At 41.8% G+C, this 21415-nt stretch overlaps 1 protein-coding gene across 5 annotated transcripts in view; it reads left to right on the top strand.

Annotated features, from left to right (window-relative positions):
* The window catches only part of astn2 (astrotactin 2), a 287375-nt gene that overhangs the window by 250411 nt on the left and 15549 nt on the right, over positions 1–21415 (top strand). For all 5 annotated transcript variants that reach the window (XM_089020242.1, XM_089020241.1, XM_089020239.1 and 2 more), the window contains 2 exons: positions 364–512; positions 19881–20022. In XM_089020242.1, coding sequence (XP_088876368.1) covers positions 364–512; positions 19881–20022 — 291 coding nt within the window. The remainder of the gene's footprint in view (positions 1–363; positions 513–19880; positions 20023–21415) is intronic.

Raw genomic sequence — 21415 nt, 5'->3', positions numbered from 1 at the left:
CCCCATTTCAAGCTAAAATATCTCCAGACCCATATAATTTAGGAATTAATCATTTCTTTCCTGATGAAAGAAGAGAGTCTAAGGTTTCTAACGCTGTTTGAATGTTTATGGAGCCCTAAAACTCAATATTCTGTGGGTCCTTCAATTTTAGTGAAAATGACAATAAATGAAATTTCTCCACTGCGAGACTAATAAAGGCAAGTCCAATCCAATAACCCTAGACTGGAGTGGGCAAATCTTTCCACGTCCGGCAGTGGATGAGTTAATAATTATTTTCACAGTTGTGTTTGCTTTTAGAATCCACCTGTATGAGATGATCACTGTGTTCAATTCCCTCATCACATGTGTTCTTCTTTTCGTCAGTTTGCGCCTAGCTCCTTACCTGGAGCCGTCGAGTACAATGGTAGCCCTGGAGTGGTTGGATGTCGAGCCTCTGATTGGCTTCAAAGTTTCAGACTACATCATTCAGCACAAACGGGTAGAAGACCCTTCCGAGGCCGAGATCTACACAGGTATGAAATTATACTGAATCGAAAATTATTCAATCTGAGAACTGCATGAAAAATCCATAGTTGACTGGACCCCAAAAATCTCTGATGAAACCAAACATGAGCGTTGAAAATGTAAACAGCCTGTCAGATTAATTAAAGTGTGGAGGATTACCACATGCCTCTTAACGGTGCTGCGTTGAAGATGATATCTTTGTTATGTCGAGACCATAAACAGTCGAGTGGACTCTGACGAGATCACTTGGCAATGTTATGTGGGTCCATGTTGATGGTCTTGGATTTGAAATGATTCTCCAAAATGACTTTTTATTACTGATCAACTTTATTTATGTCTTTAAAACTTCTTAAAAATGACAGACAAAATATGACAAGTCTACCAGTAATTTAGGGATGGAAAGGTTTGATGTTTGGTGAAAATTCAAGTTAAATAAATACCTAATTGGCCCAACTCAACTCTCTATACATTGTGCGTCATGAGCTGGTTGGAAATCTAGCTAAATAAAAAAACAAAACAATTGTTGCATCATAAATTACAAACATAAATCATAATCATGTTATCAGCTTCAAAACAATGTATAGACAAGAGTGCTGAAACTATGTGCTTCTACAAATGGTTTAGTATGACGTAAAAAGAACAACATTTGGAAAGCACAAATGAAAGAAACACATCTTGAAGCAGTCAACCAATCTTTGGCGCTCACAAAGACAACAATGCTGATATTCCCCACCCTTAAAGGACAACCGACAACACCGGACAAGTTGTGTCCATAATTTGTAAAATCACTTCAAATGACTTCTACTGAGCGCATTTTACAAATATTCCACCGCATATAGCTATATTTTACGTTTTAAGATTTGCACTGAATATTCAAGAAGTCTTGTTTTCGAGTTGATGACTGAGAAAGCGACACACAATGCATTTTGGGTACTTTTTTTCGTCCGAAAACACCGTGTTGGTCGCGAAATTAGAAGAAAAACAACATAAATAATGTGATGGTGAATTGTTGTGTGTTGCGGTAACACGCATAAAGAAGATGTAAGTTTACACAAATTCCCAGCGGACGAATCACCCCTATTCCAACAGAGCTTGTGCGCCATCTTGTGTATTTTCTGGGTGCTACATTTGACTCCAGACGGCTCGAATTGATACAGAAGGACTTATTTAATTGATTGCAAACATTTATGCTTTCCTCTTCAGAACTATTTGAATCATATTCAGAACTGGATGAGTAACAAGAAAGCATCTTCTCCAAATCTGAACTCTCTGAAGCCATTGTTTTGATTCTGGAGCAAGGCAGTGTGTGACCAATAGTGATGTCACAAACAACGGGGCGGGACTTTCTGAATCTGCCCAGTTCCGGCTCATTTTGTGGCAGTTTTTGGATACTTTAAGTCATTTTTATTTTTTAAACCGTTTTTCTGATGTCAATTAGGAAACAAAAAAATGGTGTCGGTTGTCATTTAAAAACTGTAAGTAGCGCAAAACGTGTTAGCATGACATTAAAGGATGAACAAAGGTGGAAATATTACCAGTGGTAACAGGCTAGCATGGTAACTTACAGGCCTCTAAATGTTTGTTCATTTGTGCCATGCGATTGAGGGGTGTGGCAAATGTGACGGTGGCAATGTTGCACCATTTAAAAACCCATCCACCTCCCTACACCTGATTAATTTGCACCAAATTTCGCTACTTGGTGCGCATACACCTACAAATCCAGTTTTTCCTCGTAAAGAACTGATGAAAGAAAATGTGGTCGGTGGCACAAACGTTGCTGACCCTCATTTTGCTGCAAAATTGCTAAAGTAGCCTTTGCGCTTCCTAGGCATTGGGATTGAGTCAGAGGAAGGGTGATAGGAATTGAGTAATATTGGTGTGGAAGGAGTTGGCTTTAGTCATTGAGGAGTATGGACAGGCCATCCATCACCCTTGGGAGGAGTGCTGATGAAGCACGTGGGCCCCAGCAAGGTGGTTGGAAGGGGCAGATGGTGCCGGTGACTCACTCTGCTATGTGCCAGTCACCGCTATAAATCATGTCATTGCAAAGCATGTAATATAGATTAGACATCTTTATCTTCATTTTTCACATTTTTTTGCAACACCTCCTCTTTATACAATACGTGATTTATACAGTGCACTTATTTTCTAGCCGCTCTGGAAAACTAGCGGAGTGATGGTTTCTAAAGAAGAAAAAGTATTTTCATGGTTATAAGAGTGAATGTGCATAGAAGAGCAGTTCATTTGGCAAATGTCTTTCATGCGCGTGGTCCACTGTGAATTATCAACAGCGACCACCGTGAAATCTGTATGCCTGCCTTTTTTTTACGATACATGCTGAAAACGATCGATTGCTCAACACCACCATTGTTCTCTGACGCGGGCAGGGCAGAAATTACTGATACATAGTTGGATGGCATCGCTGGAGAAGATTTATGAAATAATAGAGGGGCCTTTTAGAATGATGATATCTTGTTCTCCGGACTCAGCAACTCATGGCGCACCGTGTTGAGATGTATAATTTTCTCACACTTACAGACTTATTTGGAAATTATTGGATTGGTACTGGCCGATCTTCCTGCCTGACATTTTCTTGAGGGCTAATCTTCAAAGCACTTCCAAGGAAAATTGAAGACAGCTTCATGACAGCAAAAGCCCAGCAAGAATGTTGGTGAGCCAAGTCAGCCCCGCCCACCCTCCGGACACCCAGCGAAACAACAATTTAACGCCGTCAATCATTCACCATGTTGACTTTGACAGACAAGGAAACCCACATTCCTCGGCTAACCGACTTTCTACCACTGGCCACGAGCGGCCCTTATTGTTCAGAATTTCTTTGCTCAGGGGTATCTTGGTGGTTTTCTGGAGTTTTTCATTTTTCCATGTTCATATTTTCCAAGTCTGTGTGATGGTTTCAAGCATTCGGGGCCCGTTCCCTAACTAACATCGAGAGGGAGGCTACACACGCCATAAAGGATTAGTTGCCTGATTTACAGAAATCCATCTTTGACAATCGTTTGGAAAATTACTGATCCAAAGCTTTAGTTGAGGCCAATACTTGGAAGAAAACAGAGTGATGTTTTGGTTTGGCTCATTTGGTGCAACTAAGTTTGGGCCGACTCCTCTCCCCATCACCGGTCCGAGGCGGGGCCCTGCGATGACGTGCCGTGGCTGCCGGTCGGTGTGGTGTTTGTGGCAACAGGGATGGCTTAGCCGTGCGTCATTGTGCTCGGAGCCTCTCTGGCTGGCCGAAGGAGAGAAATGCGGTGCTGAATTTTGGGACCATTGATGAAAACATTCATAGGTCCAAATACCGCGTGGCTCTCGATCAGCAGCTTCTGTACGCACTCTGCCCCTTGGCCGATTCCATTCTGAGCAAGTCATTCGAGAAATCTAACTTTCTATTGCGCAATTTGACGCTCAAATATGATGTACACATGAACAGTTCAAAGACATGTATAGATTAGTACATTGGAAATAAATATCAATCAATCCATCCATTCATTTTCCAGACCACTTAATCCTCATGAGGGTAGCAGGGGCGCTGGAGCCTTTTCCAGCCATCTTCCGGCACTAGGCGGGGATACCCTGAATTGGTTGCCAGCCAATCGAAGCACACGCAGAAATGATCAACCATTCATGATCACACTCAGAACCGAGGGACAATTTAGAGTGTTCAATCAGCCTGCCATGCATGTTTTTGGAATGTGGAGGAAACCGGAGTACCTGAAGAAAACCAAACAGGAAAACATGCAAACTCCACACAGGGAGGCCGGACCGGGTCTTGAACTGCACTGTGAAGTCGCCATGCTAACCAGTCGACTACCGGGCCGCCTATATGGTTTGAGTGTGAGAGTTGATATTTGTTTGTCTTTGTGTGCCCTGCAATTGGCTGGCAACCAATTCAGGGTGTCCCCCGCCTCATGCCCGAAGACGACTAGGATAGGCTCCATATGCCGGTTTGCCTTATATTTGAGGTAATATTTAGCCACAACAACTCTTGCAACTACTGTCAGTAGTCACAGACTTCATTTTCCCTGTAGACAGAGTAGTGCGTGGTCCATGCTGAGATATATAAAACGTAGCCCCAGCCTGACCTGCAGCGTCTTAAAATGTGGTGTGCCTTATGTATGGAAAACCTTTTTTTTTAAAACAGGTAATCCATTAAAGGTGCGCTTTACGGCCCAGTGCGCCTTATATGTGAGAAAGTTTGAAAATACACTATTGATTGGGGATGCACCTTATAGTCCAGAGCGCCTTATAATTTACACCACCAAATTTACAGTCATAAGAAGTAGTTGGTGGCAGAAGCAAACTGTACATTTCATTATCAGAAACTCACTACCCTCATGCTTTTCTGTTGACAGCATTTGCCTTTGCCACGCTAATGTTTCCACATGTAAAATGATCTCAGCCCCTTAAACTATTGTGTGAACAAGCACTTCAGAAAGGCCAGCGTTCCTTTTCCGTCAGTTTTGTCAGAGAGCAATTTTTTTATGATACATCTGATGTGGAATGGAACAGGAAGCGGCAATCGTGTCGAGTTCTGTTTTGAAGTAGAAAAACAGTCCCAATACTGACTCGGCAGCATAATTTTAGTCACCCTTGCAATAAAGTATATAAAGAGGGATGTGGTAGTTTCGGTTACTGACGTATTGATTTGCCAAGCAGTCATTGAGTGTTACAAGGAAATATAGCCCGCAGTCTCCACTTGGCTGTAGTGTGTCTCTCAGTCCCTTTGTCCCTCTCAGTTTTTTTCCACATTCTGACCGGTGCATTTAATGGCATCATTTTTTTGCACTTTCTCAACTACGAGTAGAAAAAAAAAACAGCGGTCAAGCAGCCTCACTGTGTCGTGGTCTTATGTCAACGGCGAGAGCAGCGCCTGCCTCCGGCGAACCCTATCTTAGTGAGGTGAAGAGACAAAAAGGACTTGGGGTTGGTGAATCGGAGCCAGCTGCACACGCGCGTTCATGCAAATGTCAGCCCATGAGTCACACAGTCAAGAGAGCACCATTTGAGGAATGTGCACGGAAACATGTCCGGGGATTCTCGAGCCCTATTTTGAATGCCAGAGCTGTCTAGACGACCGTAGCGGGAGGAAATGGTACCTGTCCCCCATTACATGTGGTCCTGTCAAAGGGCTTTCAAGAGACAAGCTGAGGTCTTGCGTTGTCAGTCGGTGATTGACTGATTAGATGTATACTTTTGAATGCAACGCCCACCATCCCCTCTCTTCATCCCACACTGAATCAAGCGATTGAACAAGCGTGCTTTTTTTCAAACTCGTGGTTTTTCCATCTGTCACAGCTTCCTGTGTGAATGAAAGCAATCACCCAAGTGCTTTGGTGTCTCGGCGGTAAATGCGATGTTCTAAAGCCAGCGTTCCCCCAAAATGCTGCTGATACGACTACCTCCTGTTTGATCCAAACTCCAGGATTGTTTTTCCTTGTTTTTTCTCTCGTGTGTCTGCTCATGTCATTGCCTGAGTGTTGCCCGGCATTGGGCTACGAGCTAAGTGCCGTGAACATCCGCAGTGATTAGCGCAACCCGGAGTCTAGATAAATCTTGACAATGACGCCCATTCACCTTTTCACGCAGACATATTGTCTCAATAGTAATTATTATTGTGTAATAATTAGATAAGAGGATAAAGTGGCCTAGAAGCTGAATAATTAGATGAACTGAATTAAGCGGAGCCATAGACTCAATGATGGTGAATGATGTCAGGAACCATAAAATGTAAAAATAGTAGCAAAAACCTACACACCACTCACTGACTGATGCTGATCAGTCGCCTATGCACCTTACTACATTTTTATTTATCTGAGCATCTGTTTGTTTGTTTGTGTGTTTGTTTGTTTGTTTGTTTGTTTGTTTGTTTGTTTGTTTGTTTGTTTGATTGATTTTTATGGCTAACTGAACACTATTTTGTTTTGGATCACATAGCCGGTTGCTTTCCCATTTTTCAGTGGCCATTAGCTGATTTTTCGAAATGACAGTGCTTCCCATGACATTTGGAACGTCTCTTCTAGTTTTCTCGTGTTCCGAGCAGGTATCCCACTGACAGTGCTTCACACACAAAAATTCCACAGTATTTTCAACTAAATTCAAATGTTTGCACGTTGTTACACCCAACAACTGTAATAATCCATTGCACCTCTTTAGATATGGTTGTATGGCCATCTTAGCGAGGAACGAGCAAGGTGTGCATCTCAGCTTTCTCCGAGCTGTCGTAGAAAAGCCAATGGGAAGGACAGTGTGTGACATTGGGAAGTCATCTCGCCTGGACAAAACCACAAAGAAAGTGAGCAGTCCAGTACAATGAGGCTGAGCGGTGCGTCATTCTGCTCGGAACCTTTCTGGCTGACCGAAGGAGGGAAATGCAGCGGTGAATTTTGGGGCCATTGATGAAAACATTCATACGTCCAAATACCGCGTGGCTCTCGATCAGCAGCTTTTGTGCGGACAATGCTCCTTGGCCGATTCCATTCAGAGCAAGTCATTACAGAAAACTAAATTTCTATTGCATAATATGACACTCAAATATGATGTACGCATGAACAGTTCAAAGAGCATTTATAGATTAGTCCATTGGAAATAAAAAAATACATCAAAAAGAAAATTTGGTCATTTTATAAATAGCTTATGTGCTGAAAAAGTATGGGCAACCCTGATTTCGTATAATGTGGCTGTTTTTTTCCACCATATTAAAAAAATATGGCACAGCACACCCAGTAACGATCAACCATTCATGATCACACTCACACATAGGGACAATTTAGAGTGTTCAATCAGCCTGCCATGCATATTTTTGGAATGTGGAGGAAACAGGAGTACCCAAAGAAAACCCACACAGGAAAACATGCAAACTCCACACAGGGAGGCCGGACCGGGTCTTGAACTGCATTGTGAAGTCGGCGAGCTAACCTGGACAAAACTACATAGAAAGTGAGCAGTCCAGTAAAAATGCTCAGGAAGGTGGAAATGCCCGGCAAGAGCATTGAATGCATTTTGTGCAATCGTAAAAATCGATACAACTACAGACTAAGTGGTGTTTAAAAAAAACACTCAGAATGGATGACAATGAACATTTGTTTGATCATCGGATCGTGTTGTTTCATAAAATAGTACCGCCCTCCGGAGGTGATTTTTGTCAAAATGTGCAGACCCTGACGTCACAAAAAACACGTTTGGAGCCAGGCGTTAGATTTGAAGCAGACAGAGGGATCACCTGTTCCCACAATTGTGGCGCGAGGAACACTGACTCACGGAGATGAAGTGCAGGTGAAGATGAGGTCACCGCAGATGGAAGTCGATCATCCCAAGTGCCGAATAAAAGCAAATGTAAAGGTGAGTTGTGATGGCATTTATGGTCTTCAAATAGGATAACTCATCCCCCTTTGGCATGTAAATTGTGACTCGCTGATTCACAGCGTGCAGTCTCTAGTGAGTGCGCCGGGGTGTGTAAAAATGAAAGGACTCCAAATATGAGCTGTGTTTGAATAGTTTGAGTAGGAAAAAAACATCAGCTCGCCCTGTTTCTTCCTGTGTCAAGGAAAAGGAGATAAGTCATTTGGGGCCCGGCTTCTCGCTCATGTCAACAGCAGTGTGTTCCAGGAGACCAATCATACAACAAACCATTCACTTTCAGTAGAAGTAATGTGAATGCATTTAATCAGTTGCAGGGTCTCTTTGTTGAGGGGTTCGGCTTGTGTATGGTGGTGGTTGTGGTGCGGGGTGATTGCCTTAACAAGTTGGATTGACATTTTAATGAGCATGCTGGGCAGACCGGTTTGTACCATCCCGCGGCATCACTTGGTTATAGAGTTATTACGACAAATGTCCCCGATATAAAAATCCAGCTAATTGTTTTATGCTGAAATCCTGTATGCACATTTATTTGTAGGTGTGTATACGAACCCATACGTTTGATCAAGGGTTGTTGTCGGATGACTGTTTATTGAGGCTGACCACGTGACCAATTGTCTAATTTGCTCAAGTTCAATTGGCCCTGTAGTCCTTCACTGAAATTACTGTCTTGGAAACAGAAATCCTACCACGAGGCTGCACTAAAATCAATTATCAGCTTTTTCATTCTCAATTCTCAGCTCTTTAATCATATTCAAGATGGCGCCGCGAGAGTGGCTGCCTTTCCAGCAGCTCCTATGTTTTGCTTTTCTACTTTCATTTCTTTCATAACTTTGCTGCTGTGAAATGTAAATTTCTCCACTGCTAGAACTAATAAAGGCAAATCCAATCCAATTGTATCTCCTTGTAAGTAAGTAAGTATGACGAGTATCGTGATTCAAAAGATTGTTGAAATATAACATACATTTACTGTTTTCTGCAGGACTACCTTCCTCCTCCATGAATATCTCTTTGGGAGTGCTCTCGGGAATGACCCAAATCACTGGGTCTTACTTTGACAGCCTCTAGATGGCACACCAAGTCAGGGGCGGCGTTTACCGAGCTGCCACTTGAATGAGCAGCCCTGATTTATGAGTGTCAGGTTGGGCTTTCATCCACTTTGGCACGTCAAAGCAACTTGGATAGAAAATTTGAAACTGGTGATTGGATCACACATATGCTTGCTGTCAAGGTTTTTCTTTTCAAAATGACCAAAAATTGGCATTTGAGGCATAGGCCTTTTAGTCTGCTCTTCAAATTGTCAATCAATTTCCAAATATAAGATCAACATTGATCGAATGGTGGTACACAGGCCAATCGAGAGAAACTCTGCAGGTTCTAAAGTTTCTGCTTTAGTTTCTGAGAAAAACGCCTCACACTGTTATTGCCCCTGCAGTTTGTTTTGCAGTCAATTGCATGTTATGTTTTGACTGGATGGGAATGATTAGCCTCTTACCTAGTCTGTAACGTCAGATGTCTGTATTTCCTCTCTCTCTCATGGTGAGTTCCCAAAAGGAAAAGGGAAGGTGCCAAAATCGTTTGGAAAAGTGTCTAATAAAACGCTTTAGTGGAAGGCGCCTCGTATATGTGACGAATGTGGACAACCTTCTGGCTTCCGTCATCACCTTTGCTCAATGTCATTGGTTTGTCAGCCGCTAATTCGATGTCCTTATATCACACTTTGGCCCAGGTGCCACTTTTATGTCCGCACACATATGCATTTTTAATACTAATTAAAAACGTATGTGCCCACGTTGCGTGTGTTACATTTGCATGCATTTTTTTCTGGTCAGCACAGAGAGCAACTGCAAAGATTGACAGGAAGTGTGTAGCGGTCGTATGGAAATATAGGAAAGCCACAGTCAGTGGGGAATAACGGGCAGGAGAAAAGAGGTAGCAGAACTGGAGGCGACTCAGCAATGATGTCATCTCACACTCACAATTTTTGCAGAGCAAAAACAGGACCAACCATTGGATCTTTGCACCATCTTTCCTCTTGCCATTTCCAGCCAGACATGCCCATGACATTTGGAACGTCTCTTCTAGTTTCCTCGTGTTCCGAGCAGGTATCCCGCTGGCATTATTTACGTAAGCCCGGCGTCATTGCACAATTGCGTCAATAAGCCCTCATTCAAAGCGATTGAATTATGAAGAGATAACCAGTGTCCTTGAGCACAAGTACAGATAACAGATTGGAGTGACACAGCTGACTCTCTTTGTTTTGTTAATTAAAGATGACCTCATCGCTAAAAATGGATGCCATGCACCTCCTCATCACGATCCTCGCCATCAGCAGATTGCAGATCGCAGGCAGAGGGCCAAGGGGTTTCTGCAGTTCCTCTCTTCTCCCCGTCCCTCCACCCCCACCATTATTTCCCATTTTTATCTTATCACAGACATGCCGGTAGTGTTCCTTAGCTTTTTCAATGTTCACTCCGTCATACAGCCTATAGACTAGAACTTAGACAAGCCCCACATGGTTTTTATTAGTGTTTGTTCTGGGCCAGTTACAACGGCGGTGATGAAAGAAATATCTTTGAAGGTGATGAATCCGACACATGACTTATGTTGATCGATCACGAAAAGCATTTGCACCGGCACAGAGCCTGATTCAATTCATTTGGAACATAAATAGTAGTAATGCTACCTTCAGGATGACTTAGCAGTAATACAAAAGGATCTACCAGCTGGACGATGACAGAATCTCAATAAGAGTTTGTTTAACATTCCGTTTTTGTCAGAAAGTTTCATTTTATTTATTTATTACCACCCCAAAAGTGTTTAAAAGTTGCCCATACATCAGAAGAAAACACTTGCCGTACAAAACCAAAAGTGATACATCATTCCTCCATCGATAAAAGTGCATGTTGACCATATTCCAAATTCCAGATGCTCCTGAACTCACACTTCTTCAATCATGGTGTCTATTTAATACCTACACCGCGAGACTGGTTGCAAGACAATTGCAGGGCAAATGGCAAATGGATGGGACATTAAGTGGAAATCAATCCCACTGCAGAGGCGATGTCTGCTATGTTAACCACTACATTACAGATGAAAACACTTTTATGGGTCAAATCATTCATTTTCTAAAGCACTTGTCCTTGGTCCTGAGTAGTCCGGCGTCTATTTTCCTGCTGACTTTGAACAAGAGGGCACCCGACACCCTGGAGTGATAGCTCACCAATCAGAGTGCACATCTCGCAAAAAAATATCTGATCTAACCTGGCAAGAGCTGAATTGATTGACAATGTGAATCATTCACACATGATCTGGGACTGCTCGAATGTGATCTGCCGCATTACAAATAATATCAGACAAGAGTGACTGAAATCTTCGCGGGTTGTCTTGAAATGGATTCAATCACTTATTTGGTCAATGTCTTCCAAATTACAAGTAGTTGTTTGAAAATGTCTTATTGTAATCAAACACAAAAGATAATCCGTCTGCTTTCACAGAGAGCTACAGAAATTGCAGAATGATTACCTATGAAAAGCTGACAGTTGAGGGAGGATTTGGACAATTTCACTAAACTTGGTTGAGATCGCTCGATGATGAAGATAGCATACAAATGGTTTGCAGGTGTGTATATGTAGTACTTAAAATATCCACCTGTGTGACGCATACGATTGTCTCAGCGCGCACTTGTCCGATGAACGGTTTGCAGCTCTGCCGGCGCGATGCAACATGAAATCCAGATTCTTGCAGAATGTGACATGATGATATCACCATTACCATTCTGAATATTGTAAATGCCATTGTCCACTTAATGCAAAGATGACCTTCAGACGAGCGCAACTGGCACACGTTTGGAGGTGGAAAAAAAGAAATACAGTCCAGAGGATGAGTGGAATGGAATATGTATTTGCGAGCCTTCTTTTAAAAGCACAATAATGCGAAGACTGATGATAATGACAACCAGGCCGTTGAACGATGGAGCTACCGTGATGCCGGCCAAAGAAGCTTGGCTGCCTTTGACGAGCAATTAATTCCTATCAGTACTAGATTTTCACGACACATTACACAGCACGCTCAGGCAATAAACATAAAGGTTTGAGCCAAGAATAAGTCCAAGTATGATCTTGATCATGTGTGTCCTGTTCAGTCTTTTGATTGAAGATGCTTATTTTACCCTCTCTGCGTTCTTCATGAAAAAAAAAAGGAAATATTGTACCCCCTCTCAAATCGGTTCAGACAGAAAAATGCGGCCAGGTTAAGATCCAGATGAGGATAACTGGTATGCAGATGTGCAAGCCTCAAAATTATTCCTTTTAGTTTGATCTAAAATGAGTGACGTAGGCCAACTGATTGTCGCAGCAGTTGCGCAGGTGGCTCTAAGAAAAATATTACTGTAGGAGATGCTGAATGTGCATCTGGATCATACGTACAGATGCACCATACGTACAGATGCACCAAAATGAAAATTGAAAAACAAATCTTGTGACATGGAGGAAAAAAAAACTGAAATACGATCGTGTCAGGCGCTCTACAAAGAAAGCCGTAATATATCCAGTCAAGCATTGCTCCATTTAGAGGATGCATAACTCAACCGCAGTGACTATTGTGACTCCAACTCTTGACTTTATAATGCTGTATGCCCTGTAGTTTTAAAACACTTTTAAAAGAATTCATTGAAGGTGCACCTCATACCCCGAAGCACCTTATAATATGAAAAACGCTGTAAAACTAAAATGACTGTTTCTGTAAAATCACCATCTATCTGCATTTTGCCAAATTATCTATGACATATATCTGATTCCTTCCGCACCAGGCAAACACTTTCACTTGACTTTCTGTAAAATTTACAAGATACATGTAAGTGGATGCAGTGCAGAGTGAAATATATGGTGTGTGCATACATGTGTTGCTTATGGTTCCTTTCTGCTCATTATTTGTAATTGGTCCTTTCCTGACTACAGCTCCCTTTGCGCATGATGTCGTCCAACTGAGGCCGACTACTCTGAATTTCTTTCCCATCCATTTTCTTTGCTACGTCATGTGCAGTGGTGGCAGTTTGCCAGGACTTTCCTTGTCTTCTCACGACATTGGACTAGTTGGAGTCAGGCAGTTTTTATACAAATATGTTTAATTTCACAGAATCACATCCTGAACATGGAAATCCATCCATTACATGTTTTCCCGCCGAATTTCCCTGTGATGTGCTTCCATTTGTTCCCGTCTGCGCCTGCAAAATTGATCTGTTGGCATGGGCTGTTTTTGTAATCGCCATGTAAGCCAGCGATCATGCAAAATTGCTTTTACTGTAATACAATTTCAGGAGTTGTAAATTTTGCCCGCTGAGTGCTTTTTTTGGATATTTATCTGTCGGTCGGTCCGTTTGTCGGTCCGTAGTGATAGAAAACCGGGTGGCGACTTCACAGTGCAGAGGTTGTGAGTTCAAATCCCCGTGTTGAGTTTGCATGTTCTCCCTGGGCTCGCGTGTTTTTTCCGGGTCTTCCGATTTCCACCCACATTTCAATAACATGCATGGCAGGCTGATTGAACACTCCAAAATGTCCCTATGTGTGAGTGTGAGAGTGGGTGGTTGTTTGTCTCTGTCTGCCCTGCGATTAGCTGGCAACCAATTCAGGGTGTCCCCTGTCTGGTGCCTGAAGATGGCTGGGAAAGGCTCCAGCACCCCCTGTCACCCAAATGAGGAATAAGCGGTCCGGATGATGAATGATAGACAATCTTTAAAAAAATTATTTGACTTATTTGAGGGTATGAGAGCCATTGATAAGTTTGCCATGTACTCAATCAGTTACTACACTTGCGGGCCGTGTTCGGGTGCCAGTTAACATTGACATTGGGTTTTTCTTCTCGTGTCTACAAAATATCATATCTTCATCCCTTCCAGGACTTTGTATGCACTTTGCGTGGAATGACAATAATTGATTGCCCTGAAACAGTGTTGTGACCGTTGAAATATCGTGCATTACAGCCTTGTGGTGAGTCAACATTATATGTTGAAAAGCTTCCCAATTGTATTTTTAAATCATCCACACTTCAGTATTGTTTCTTTCAGTGTGGTTTCAATTTAAGTCCCATTTCACGATATTGTGTGACGGTACCATTGCTGACTTTTCTGTGACTGTTGATTTATCTGTCGCTTGTTACAACACCACGCGCTGATTAGTTGCAGATGCCACTCTGTGTGAAGCAAGTAAAGCATGGGAATTTAAGCGATGTTTTTGTTTGTTGGTTTTTTTTCTTTCTGTTTGTACTTCATGTTCAAGGAAAAATTAGTTCCCCAGGATCCTCTAAGACATGTTTTTTTTGTACAAAACATTTGCACTTATCACTCGGGCTGCAATCTATATCTCAGCTGATTTTGGATGGCCGAGATGCTAGGTACAGCCCAAACTGGTCCCCAACCACTTTTGGAGCAAATGTTCATTTGTCCAGCATCATTTCGAGAAAGCATTTATCTTTCACATGTTCAGAACTGTTTGGTTGACCCCGGATCGTATAACATATATTGCTGTAAAATCACCTACATGTGAATTCATGATACAAAATGGGACATCTCGGATACAAAACATGGCTTCCGCCCGTTTTTTTGGCATGGGCTGCACCAGGTCCAACTTTCGATCCAACAACTCGTTTTTCAGTCTCAAAGATCAGTTTTCAACAAGTGTATTTTATTTTGGAGTAAATGAACTGGAAATGATGTAATGTCCAAGATTACTTATTAGATACAGCATTGAGGTTGGAGGTAAAATGATCTCCATATTTCATCCTCATTTTTGGTTAGCTTCTCTTAAATTGGCATTTTACCCAATGCCAAAAGTACATTTCAAGTGCGGTCATGATGGTACATACGATACTTTCACTGTTGACTGAGGGAATGCGTTGGTTCTCTCAGACAGAGCTTTTGAGTCGAAGTAAACATCAAGAGCTTAAATGGATGATCATACAGTAGCTGCCTCAAGCTTCACTGAGCGACGTGGTCCGCTCCTTTTTATTGTATCCTATCGTAGCCTCACGTTGTTCCAGAGGCATGTACTGTATTTTCCAGTGTATAAGGCGCATCGGAGTATTAGACGCACCCCCAATGAATGGTGTATTTTCCAACTTTTTCCATATATAAGGCAAACCTGACTGTAAGGTGCACCTTCAGTGAGTGAAAAAAATCAAAATGTAATATATCGATATATAAAGCTATTTCAAATATAAGGCACACCACATTATAAGGCACTACAGTAGAGGCTGGGGTTATGCACGACTTCTTCTCCAGGGGGAAATGGAGTTGGTGGCTGCTGTCAGGAGTTGCGAGACCTGTTGTGACTCAATATTACTTCATAGATTTTTAAGAAAATCAAAGCTTTTCGGTGCACCTTATACATCGGAACATTAGTAGTAGACCTCTTCAAAATTGACCTTTTTCTTCAAACATATGGAAACTGATATTATTCCCATTCTCCAAGGTCTGAATTAGCTAAATATACCAGTTATTGTGATCTTGGACCTTGTCTATGCTTGCCTCAAGAGCCATGTAATTTTATTGTTGACGTTTTTCAAAAACACTGCAAAATTTGGGATATCATGTCCTTATTTTCATTGTAGCTTTCCAGAGATTGATGCTATAGCATTGAAAGTGGTACCAAATGAAAGCTAATAAAATTTTCTTGAATATGGTAATATTCAAGCTGGAGAGGATGAACAAGTTCCTGGCCTTATTCTACACCAGCCACGAGGTGACCACCACATCTGCAGCTGATGCACCTATACATGACCTCCAGCTTATGAAGAACATGTTGAAATACAAGCACTATGACTATAAACTGGCAACCTCTGTTCTCAAGAAAATGAACAACCACCGCTGGTATCTGACTGAGGAACTAGTGCCATTCACCTTGTTCAGTTCACATGCCAGCATGACCAAGTCTGCAAAAGAGAAGCTCGCAGTCAAGCTGTCAGAAACAGAGGAACCTGAGAGTTACAGGAAAGGCAAGCCAGTGTTTCCTGTCATCAAGGCAGCTACAGTTCTCACAAACCTGGTAGAGCCAGAGTCTCACTTTCTGTTTGACAGACAATGACAGCTACAGGAATGCACAGAAGTTTGTGAGGTCAGTGAAAGTGACCAATGATGTGGCTGAGAGAGGTGTGAAACTAATGAGTGACTTTGCAACTCAGATCACAACTGACCCAGAGCAAAGAAGCTGCTTACTACAAGTTGTGGAGTACCACAGGAAAAATGTTGACAGTTTCAAAAAAGCCACATTGAACAAGTGATAATACATGTATTAGGAACATCCTATCTGACAGTTTCTTATGCAATATATGTGTCAGTGCAGTGCTATCATACTACCAAACTGATTTTTGTAGTCTCATCTCATTATCCGTACCGCTTATTCCTCATTAGGGTCGTGGGGGTTGCTGGAGCCTATCTCAGCTGTCTTCGGGCACGAGGCGGGGGACACCCTGAATTGGTTGCCAGCCAATCGCAGGGCACACAAAGACGTACAACAGTCACTCTCACACTCACGCCTAGGGACAATTTGGAGTGGTCAATCTGCCTGCCATGCATGTTTTTGGAGGACCTGGAGAAAACCCACGCGGGTCCGGGGAGAACATGCAAACTCCACACAGGGAGGCCGGACCAGGACGCGAATCGGCGACCTCTCCACTGTGAAGCCGGTGTGCTAACCACTCGGCTACCTGGCCGCCCCTGATTTTTGTAGTGTCCCAGCTATTTGTGCATTAAAATTAGCTAACATATACACAGGTGTTCATGTGTTTTATTGTGCTTACCACCATATTCAAGAACATTTTATTAGCTTTCATTTGGTACCACTTTCAATGCTATAGCATCAAATTCTGGAAAGCTACAATGAAAATAAGTACATAATATCCCAAATTTTGCAGCGTTTTTGAAAAACGTCAACAATAAAATTACATGGCTCTTGAGGCAGGCATAGCCAAGGTCCAAGATCACAATAACTGGTATTTTTAGCTAATTTAGACCTTGGAGAATGGAAATAATATCAGTTTCCATATGTTTGAAGAAAAGGTCAATTTTGAAGACCTCTTCAAAATTGACCTTTTCTTCAAATACAGTAGATATGACGGTGTGTCATCCAATGGTGACTGCTTGAGTAGTATCACAGCTTAAGAGGCTTTTGCCATACACACTCTTTCTATTTAAGCTTTTTTTTGTATTGTATTGTATTTATTTATTTATTTTTTCAACGAACAAATGTAATTTTTTCTCACAACAATGAAGGTAATGTTCAATTCATGATTTCGTTCTAAAATACCAAGTTTGGGTGTTTGACTTCTACAGGCTATAATATAAATGTTAAATATGAATTTGAGATGGTGCAAGGGCCGTTTCCCCAATTTTATGGTTGGTCTTTAGATTCAGGGTGGTGGTTTCTCAAAAGGTTTAATTTGTGTCATGAACCGTAAAGAGATTCTTAAATTCTCACAATGTTTCTTTAAATGTTAAATTCGGTTATATTCAACTGACAGTTTGAGAACGATTATGTTTGGGCTTTGCACCTTCCAGAAAGAGTTTCTGAAATGCTAAATTGCGGTTTTGGACAAATTGAGGCACATACCTCTCCGTATTGAGTTCTGGTTTTGGACTTCCATGAGGCAGTCATCCTTTCTTTTCATTTGACAGTTTTCTAAGCTCGCCTCATTATACCGAGACAACGCTGGCGCATGTGGCTGCCGCTGCTCACCCACAGAAAAACTGATCCTGTGACTGTAAAGTGACATTGAGAGTTTTGAAAGGCGCTGATAAATGAAATGTATTATTATTATTATTATTATTATTAAAATACTCACTTATATCTCCTGAATAAATGTCCCAAAGGAAACAGTTTGTTATTGGTTGTGTTAAAGTGCCGATAAACGTGTGTTCAGGCAATGGAAATGTTGACTTGAGATACTTAGCAGCTAACGAGGAATCTGATCCCATCACAGGACATTTTGAAAACACCATATTTTCCATTGAGCATGACATGACCGTTGAGGCAAAGTGTATGATATAGAGCACATGAAAGCAGAGGGAAGACAGCCAAACCATCAATGAGCTCCATCCTGCTTGAACCAGATTGAATAGATGCCATGTGGACAGGCTTACGCAAGAGGAACATGAGTCAGTCGGCTTATCAGTGGATTTATATGGGTCAAGAGTATGTGGTAATGACGTATATTCACTTAGGCGCATCCTGAGTGGTTTTTGCTTCTGCAGACAGGAATTATTCTCATTATTGAAACGCCGATTGACATCACCCTTTGCGAGGCGTCATTGGTGCGTTCATCACGCTTTCTTCGCTCTCATTTTTTTTCCACTTCCCTTCAGCTCTTGCCATTTTGCTCTCTTTTTTGGAAACGGGCACCCGGTTGACATTCTTTTAATGAATGAATTGAGATCCCGTAACAGAACTCAGCCATGTGTTGCTGATCAGAAAAGCGAGGGGCCAAGATAAAATGGGCAGTTTTTGTGAATCATTCTCGTGTCCTATTCATGCCAAACAAAAAAATGCTGTCATTTTCATGTTGGATGTTTTTTTTTTCTTTTTGTGATGTACGATCAAAAATGTAAGAAGGTGAACAGTCTACCTGAGGTGCAAGGGAGAAAGGTGACAGCGGTTCCGAAGGCAGCCCTCTGCATCTCATACACCATCATAAAATTCCTTCAGTTGTAGTTAAAAGCTTGCCATGATCTTCACAAACTCAAGTTAAATAATATGACCAAGATATTATACTTATATGTGATTGGGTAGACAGCGCAGATGTTGTTCGATCCGGGCCTTCCTGCATGGAGTGTGCGTGTTCTCCCTAGGCCCGCGTGGGTTGTCTCTGGGTCCTCCAGTTTCCTCCTAAATACTAAAAACATGCATGGGAGGTTGATTGAACACTCTAAATTTTCCCTACGTGTGAGTGTCCGGCGAGTGTTGCCCACTTACTGCCCTCGGCATAGCAAAGAAGAATAAAGAAAGCGGATGAGAAAATGGATGGTGACCACTTTTGAATTAACAATTAAAAATTCACTGCAGAGCATAAGAAGGGTCCAGAGATGTAAGTTTAAAAAAATGTAATATTAATAATATTCAATGTGTCAGGTAATAGAGGCATTTGTAACATGCCTGGGAAAAAAATAACTAACAGATTCCCAATATAAAAACTGAATTTGCTATCCAAGTCCAGATGGAATTTCAAATAAGGTCCATGACCATTATGGATGTACTGGTACTGTACTAATCTGCATAATAATATGGTTGTGCAAAATATGTCTAGCATGCAGTCTGAGACACAAACTCTAAAGGCCAAGCCTTCAAAAGAAGAAGAGAACGAGTATGCATTTGAGGAAATTCTTTTGTATGCCTGTTTATTTCAACAGAAAGGTCAAATCACTCATTGGTGGAGTTCTTCTCTTCATTCTTTGTGGCCCGCCGGCCAGATCAAACTTGTGTTTACAAGTTCGCACTTGTATTATAAACACCCAATGAAGCTGCCCTTAGCTTGTGTGTAGATAGAGTTCAGAAATCTAACATTTTTGTAGCTTTTCAACTGTTTGATAGCTCCCACCTTTCCACCATCGTGACGAGCTCTGGAAAATAGCAATGTGGGTTTGCTCTCTCTCTCTCACACACACACACACACACACACACACACACACACACACACACACACACACACACACACACACACACACACACACACACACACACACACACACACACACAAATTAATAAAAAATCAGATCCTTCTTATATTACCTAAAAAGGTAGCGTGGTTTCAAATGATTATCAATCATTGTCTGTTTTTTTAAACTGTATATTCTTAGAGCTAGGCCTCAAAATTAATCAGAAGCAGGTTTGTTTGAATTATTTTTTAACATATTGAAATTATTTCTTATTGTGTCACTAAAGAACATTTCTCTGAATCTGATTCACAGGGACTATGCTTCGTTTTTACTAACCTTGTGTATGATTCCATCTCCCTCCCAGGTGAAGTGCTGAGCTTGTTGGATGATCTCTTCTCGGGTTTGGGTTCACCCTGCGTTGTGCCTGGTAAGAGGAGTGGCGAACATTCCCACACGCTACTTTATTCCGTGGTTTTCAAGTGCCTGGAGCCTGATAGTCTCTACAAGTAAGTTGGATGAAAAACTATCCATTTTGCCGTTTTCAATAGTTGATGTTTGTTTTGTCCCGGTATCAACCAAAGTGATCCTGACCAATGTTCAGGCAATGCTACAGTCAATTCACTTGCCATGTTGAACATATCCACATTTTTGAACAATTCAGGGAGGTTGTTACGATGTTCTTCTCCTGTTATCCAAGATTTTTTTAATACAGGTTCCGCGTCCAGCTTTTAAAAACATTGGGGGACTCTAAAGTAACTATCTTCAAAGAAAAACATCTTCATCCAAGCTCGGTAAATGTGAACAAGATGGATATTAGTGAGTGAAATTGGGATTTGTTTTAATTCCAGAAAAAAAAAATTACACAGAGTCATAATGCAGGGTTTTGGTACAATAAACAAAAAGAGAGGAGCACGGCTTGAATAGGCCGCACAGACATTTGGCAAGTAAAATGGATAGTGAAGATCTTCAACAAGTCGTTCGCCCAGTCTCCGGTTTGCCAAAGCAAACGTCTTAAGGAGATCAGAGCACACTGGACACGCTTTAGTATGACTCCCCCTCCGTACCTCCGAGGTAGTCATAAATAGAAGGGTGGAACTGTCTCTTATCGCTGTCTGAGCGGTATTTCATCAGATCCCGATGAACGGTGGGGTTTCTCAGACCTTAGGCAGGCTAAACCATGAAGTCCAAAAGCAACAACCTCGCTTGAGCATCCAACTGTGAACTGCACTCAATACTGAAACAAGAACGGACACCATCATCTTTGTGGTCATATTGAATATTCTGCAACGATGTGCTGCCGGGGGACAATGGTTGGGAAATGATGGAGGAATCTGCTATGCGCTTACTGAATGCCAAGATTGCAAAACATCCATCATCGAGAGTTCTTCTCGGACTTAAGTCAACGAGGGCGGCATCGTGGCAACAATGTGATTAGCCGCAGGGTCGACTGGAAACATCCAGGGTGTTCCTTGCCTCTCGCCAAATATCAGTCTTAGTATTGAATTATGTTTTTTTTCCCCTGGATTTGTTGTAATGCTCATTTTAAGTGTATAGAATGAAGGACGTTCAGTCGTGTGTCAACAGGGGCTCGCCCTTCTAGCCTTGAGTAGATGATGTTCATCTTGTAGTTGTTGCGACTTTCACTTGAACCATTGATTCTTTTGTTTGGTGGCCTTGGTGTATTTTGACAAGCTTAAACACAAATGACTAATTTGAATCAGTTAAAACAGTGTTGTCTCAAATGATAGCATGTACACACCCATCTGTGTCAAAATATGACATAAAAGTCGGAGCGTTGGGTAAGAAAATGCATGTACAAACACAAAACTCTAATTTCTCAGCATTTGTTACACTGAACCACTTAACGGTTCAAATAGATACGGTGTCACAGCATTTTAT

The sequence above is a fragment of the Hippocampus bargibanti genome, linkage group LG18, assembly GCF_051943395.1.
Source record: "Hippocampus bargibanti isolate YZ-2025 linkage group LG18, ASM5194339v1, whole genome shotgun sequence".
Classification (NCBI taxonomy): Eukaryota; Metazoa; Chordata; class Actinopteri; order Syngnathiformes; family Syngnathidae; genus Hippocampus; species Hippocampus bargibanti.
The sequence above is the reverse complement of the archived record's forward strand: the minus strand, read 5'-3'. Positions and strand labels throughout refer to the sequence as shown.